This window comes from Hibiscus syriacus, unplaced genomic scaffold (genome assembly GCF_006381635.1).
Source record: "Hibiscus syriacus cultivar Baekdansim isolate YM2019G1 unplaced genomic scaffold, ASM638163v2 tig00110505_pilon, whole genome shotgun sequence".
In the NCBI taxonomy this organism is placed as follows: domain Eukaryota; kingdom Viridiplantae; phylum Streptophyta; class Magnoliopsida; order Malvales; family Malvaceae; genus Hibiscus; species Hibiscus syriacus.
In genome coordinates this window covers 1,883,137-1,888,343 of record NW_024062765.1, presented here as the reverse complement: position 1 = coordinate 1,888,343, position 5,207 = coordinate 1,883,137, and the positions used below count along the sequence as shown (strand labels likewise).

The following is a 5,207-nucleotide window of genomic DNA, read 5'->3' as shown; positions in this document are numbered from 1 at the left end:
GGTGAATCGGGCTTCTTCTTACGGATTCTTGGCACTATTGGGGTGAAAGGAGACGTAATGACACGTGCACGACGTCTGATGTGTAAACCCCATCGTGCAAGAAAAACCCAACCTAAAGCATCTACGTTATCGGGCCGCTAAAAATAAATTAATACATAAATAAATAAATAAATATATAAATAATGTCGAAAAAAGGTTATTTGCATTTTTAGTATAGTATTAAACAAACTTTCCTCATTGCATAGAGTATGAACCTCATTCTACAACGATGAAATAATCTCACGTAGAGCGGCTAACTCATCACATAAAGTAGATACCTCACCACGTAAAGCACCATGGTCATCGCGTAAAACATCTACCTCACCACGTAAAGACCTTAGCTCATCACGCTATGCACCATTATCGTCACGTAAAGTACCGACCTCATTACGCAAAGCACTGACCTCATCACGTAACTCCCCTAACTCATCACGTGGAGGTGGAGAACAGGGAGATAAATGTCATGACATCTTTGCCGGTCGCCTATCATGAGGTGATGGTGAAGAAGAGGCTCGATGATATGATGGAATAGGTGATGGCTCTCATTGTGGAGGTGTATAATCGGTTCGATCCAGTGATGGCTCTAGGTGTCGAGCTGTAGAATCGGCTCGATCAGGTGATGGCTCTCGAAGTGGGGGTGCTCATCATCCGTCCCATAAAAAAATACTTACTAACTTGCCACCAATCAGTGGCAAGCATAGCCTCTGTGGGTGTCAGCCTTTGTAATGGATAGTTGGCCTCCTAACAATATAAAAGCTCAAACAAAGTTAAACGTCTACTAGTAATAACTTGTTTATATATGGTAGTATTTGTGTTAACTTACATCATTCATCATCGTATATGGTAGTAAATATTCCCAATCCAACAACCGGATCCTTCTTCAGGTAATAGCCCTAGGAATATCATTTGAATTTTTTCTTTCATATGTCCGCATGTTGGGAAAAACCTCAAATATCCAAATCTACAAACAATATAATACACAAACATTAGTAATTATTAAATAATTAATTATAATTTTGGAAACATTATATATAAATTTTTACCTTAAAGGCCCAATAAAGCCTACCAAAGTGTATTTGGATCCATCGCCACGCAAACTACGACGATCCTCAAAGGCAGACGAAAACTTTTTCCAGGTAGCTTTCCATATATATGAACCCCACGGAAACACGTTCCATGCATTTAGGTCATCTACCAATAATATTAGGTCATCAGAAATAGTTTGTCTAGCCTCTTTGCCTAAAAAGCCGGCATTCAAAAGTAATAAAAGTCATACTCGGACAACATCAAGGTCATCCATCAGAGTAAAATCATCTTTAAGAAGTAATCTTTTCAAGTCGTCGATGAGTAAACTGGGCTTCTCCTTTGCCAGCTCAGGAAAAACCCGAGATAACCATGATGGGAGAGCGATATGACTAGTGTACCGACCTACTTCATCGTGTCTGAAACGTAGACCAGTGATTAAGCAAAACTCCTCCCGCCCAAAACAAGTATATGCCGATGGAAAATGAAACCATATCTCTTCATCACCACGTTGTATCCTCTTGGGTAGATCATTAGTCATGGTCTAAAGAAACAATTGAGTCAACATAGCATCTCCACCTGGATGTTGTACTTTCAGCCATTGCCCGAAGCATGTATCCTCAAACAATTTTATTTGTACAGGTTTAAGTGTCGACACTATTGTAGTGGCTAGGCTTAATTTATTCCTTATAGTCAATGAAGCCGAAAAAAATTTCTAACAAAAACAATAAACATACCAAGTTAGATATACCAAAAACTACAAATTATACACTATAAACAGACATGATATTAAACAGTGAAAACAAAGCCAAATATGTTTAAAACTAGTACGGTATTCACCCAAGTCATTATTCTATTATAGTTTTTTTGTTGAAGTAATGCAATTCATTCAAGTTTCAATTTACAGAAGAAGAGTAGTTTCTAAAACTTAAATTCACAACGCGAAAATAAAAATCGCAACGCGAAACTAAAATCGCGTTGCGATTTTCATTTTCGCGTTGCGATTTTCGTGTTGCGAATTTAAGTTTCAAAAACTATTCTTCTGCAACTTGAAACTTGAATGAATTGCATTACTTCAACCAAAAGACAAAACAAAGATAAATACTAACTTCACAGGGTTAAAGACTAAACAGTTTAGCAGTATTGACAGCAACCGAATGAATTTACTAAGCAATCTAAGTGAAATGATTAATCTATATATTGAAATTTCCAGTAAATTTATCATCAATTTAAATATGAAAAATCTAATAATAAGAAAAAAAATTCAAAAAAAAAAACAAAAAAAAAAACTAACCCTCGGTGGTTGATTTTCCATTTGTGGTCGTGAATGGTTGTGAGGGTGGCTCTGAGAGACGGAGATAGACGGATTTCGCTGGAGATAGGGATGGATTTCGCCAGAGATGGGGACGGATGTCGCCGTAGAGAGTGAGAGATGGAGATGAGATTGAGTTGTGACTTTGGGTTTTAGGTTATGAGTTGCGATTATATTGTTTACATTTGTGTTGTGAAATTAATATTGTGTTTCGAATTCGAAAATAAAATTCGTGTTGTGAAAATAAATGCGCTTTGCGAATTTGACTACTATGTTGTGAATTACAAATTCGCGTTGTGAATTTGGAAACTGTGTTGCGAAATTGGAGTTCGCATTACGAATTTATTGGTCATTTTCGTAAATCCAAAAAAAGTTGGTTAAAATCGTATATTATAAGGCATTTTCGGTCACTGAAGTTATTTTCTCTTAAATTAATAGATATAGATATTTTTTTAATTACAACATTATGATTTATTTAGATGAAGTATGCATATAGTATATTTAATTTTTATATATTAATAATTAAATAAATCGACTTTATTTTATTATTGGATTTAAACCAAACAATTTTTTTTGGATAATTTAATTTTATTACCCAAGAAAGCAGAGATCTGCTTACAAAACAATCCAATCATAGGAACAAAAAATAGGGGAACCTATGTACAACAAAATTAGACTATACCCCAATGGTTACATAGAGCTAAATTTGTGCTATCAATTCTATTAATATTCCTATTACTTAAGACAATTCCAACAATCGACCTAATGATGTTAATAACATCTTCTTCACTTCTGCATTTTCCTGCGAAGATTCTTCGGTTCCTTTCATCTCATATGGTGTAATTAAAAGCTCACCAAGAGAGCTTCAAAATAGTAGAAATCATAGATTTACCTTTCCATGTATTGACTGCCCATTCCAGCAAATTGTACCATGAAAATGATGGTCTGTTCAAACCAGAAAGTTGAAGAAGAGACCTCCAGATTGAAGATGTCTGTAAAAAGTTGGCAAATAGATGATTTTGTGTTTCATTAGCTTCAGAACAGAAAATACAATCAGTATTAGTAACCAGACCAAAGCGTTGCAGTCTGTCCTTGGTGGGAAGCCGATCTAATAAAGTCTTCCAAGAAATCACACTGTGCTTCGTTATATGAAGGGGAAACCAGATCAGTTTTTCCCAAGTTACTTTGTTGTCTTTTGGCCGACTACCTTCCCAAATTTCCTTCGTATTAATAGCAGAAGAAGAAACAACCAGAGGTTTGCAATGCATCTTAATTTCAATATACGTCTGAAACACTAAGAGGAATTCAATAGTTCAGCCATGGTCCAAAAGTCTTTGTGTTTGATGATATAATTATGCGTCTATGCTACCCACAATGAACCTTCTCCTGCAAGCAGTTTTCGGGTCTGCTGAATTAAACATGCAATATTCCAGGATTTAATATCCTTGAGACCCAGGCCTCCTTAAGATTTAGGCTTACAAATTTTAACCCATTTCATCCTTGCTCTAGCAGCAGATGTATCTGAGCCTTTCAAAAAAAAAAAAATCTCGAGCACAATTGGTCGATTTTCTTGATTATGGATTGAGGTAAGACAAGTTGCCTACACCAATAATTATCATCGCTGAATAAAACAGTCTTAATGAGCTCAATCCTACCTGCATAACTCATTTTCTTCCTAGACCACTGATGAAGTCTATTCTTGATGTTGTCGAGTAGGGCTTGACAATCTTTATCAGTGAGCTTTTTGGTGACTAGAGGAACTCCCAGGTAACGGATAGGCAGTCTACTAGGTTTAAAGCCAGAAGAGATTATGATAGTATAAAGAATGTGAATAGATAAACCAGTAGTGAAGATTTCACATTTTCCTGCATTAAGTTTCAGCCCAGGTAACTCATAGAAACTGTCCAGAACAGTTATGACTCCCATTACAAACTCTATATTACCTTTACAAAATATTAATAAGTCATCGGCAAAAGACAAGTGGGTGAGACTGATTTTCTTACATTTTAGATGGAAAGCAAAGACCCCCTTATTAGTAGCAGTGTTGAGCAGATTGGACAGAAAGTTCATTACCAGAACAAATAAAATGGGAGAAAGACGGTCTCCTTGTCTAATCCCCTTGGCACCTTTGAAATAACCAATCAAACTTCCGTTGATGTCGATGGAATATCTTGTATCCGAGCAGCAATTAGTAATCCAATCAATGACTTTAGGAGGGAATTCCATGGCTTTTAGTATTGTTGAAATGAAGTCTCAATTGATAGATTCAAAAGCCTTTTGAAGATCAATTTTCAAAGCACACCTTGGTGAGATGATTTTCCTCCCATAGCCTTTTACGATCTCCTGGGCAAGAAGGGTATTGTCGACAATACTTCTACCTTTGACAAAAGCAGATTGATTTGGAGCTATAAGCCTTGGAAGCAAAGAAGTCATCCTTTTGACTAGAATTTTAGTGACGCTCTTGTAAATCACAGAACAACAAGATATATGACGAAAGTCTGATACTTTGCTAGGATTAGGCATTTTAGGAATCAAAGCAATAGTAGTCGAATTAAAAGCTGGATGAATATATGATTCTTGAAAGAAATATTTAACAGCCTTAATAACATCATTACCGACCACTAGCCATGTTTTTTTTGAAAAAGAGAGAAATGAAACCATCAGGGCCTGGAGCTTTGTCGTTGTCTTGACTAAAAATAACTTCTTTAATCTCCTCATTGGTAATATCTTTAGCAAGAATTTCCTTTTCTTCAACAGAGGATGGAGGGTGAATCAAGTCTTTGAGTAGAGTAGGTGAGCTTACTTTGACATTAGGATCAGGGGATCCTAGCAT

General features: G+C 36.0%; 1 protein-coding gene across 1 annotated transcript; it reads right to left on the bottom strand.

The window, feature by feature from the left end:
- Positions 1 to 3,225: 3,225 nt before the first annotated feature.
- On the bottom strand, positions 3,226 to 4,600 carry LOC120129991. Its single transcript, XM_039147356.1, has 2 exons — positions 4,030 to 4,600; positions 3,226 to 3,668 (listed from the first exon to the last, which is right to left on the bottom strand). The coding sequence occupies exons 1-2, from the start codon at positions 4,598 to 4,600 to the stop codon at positions 3,226 to 3,228; spliced, it is 1,014 nt and encodes a 337-aa protein (XP_039003287.1).
- Between the last annotated feature and the right edge of the window lie 607 nt (positions 4,601 to 5,207).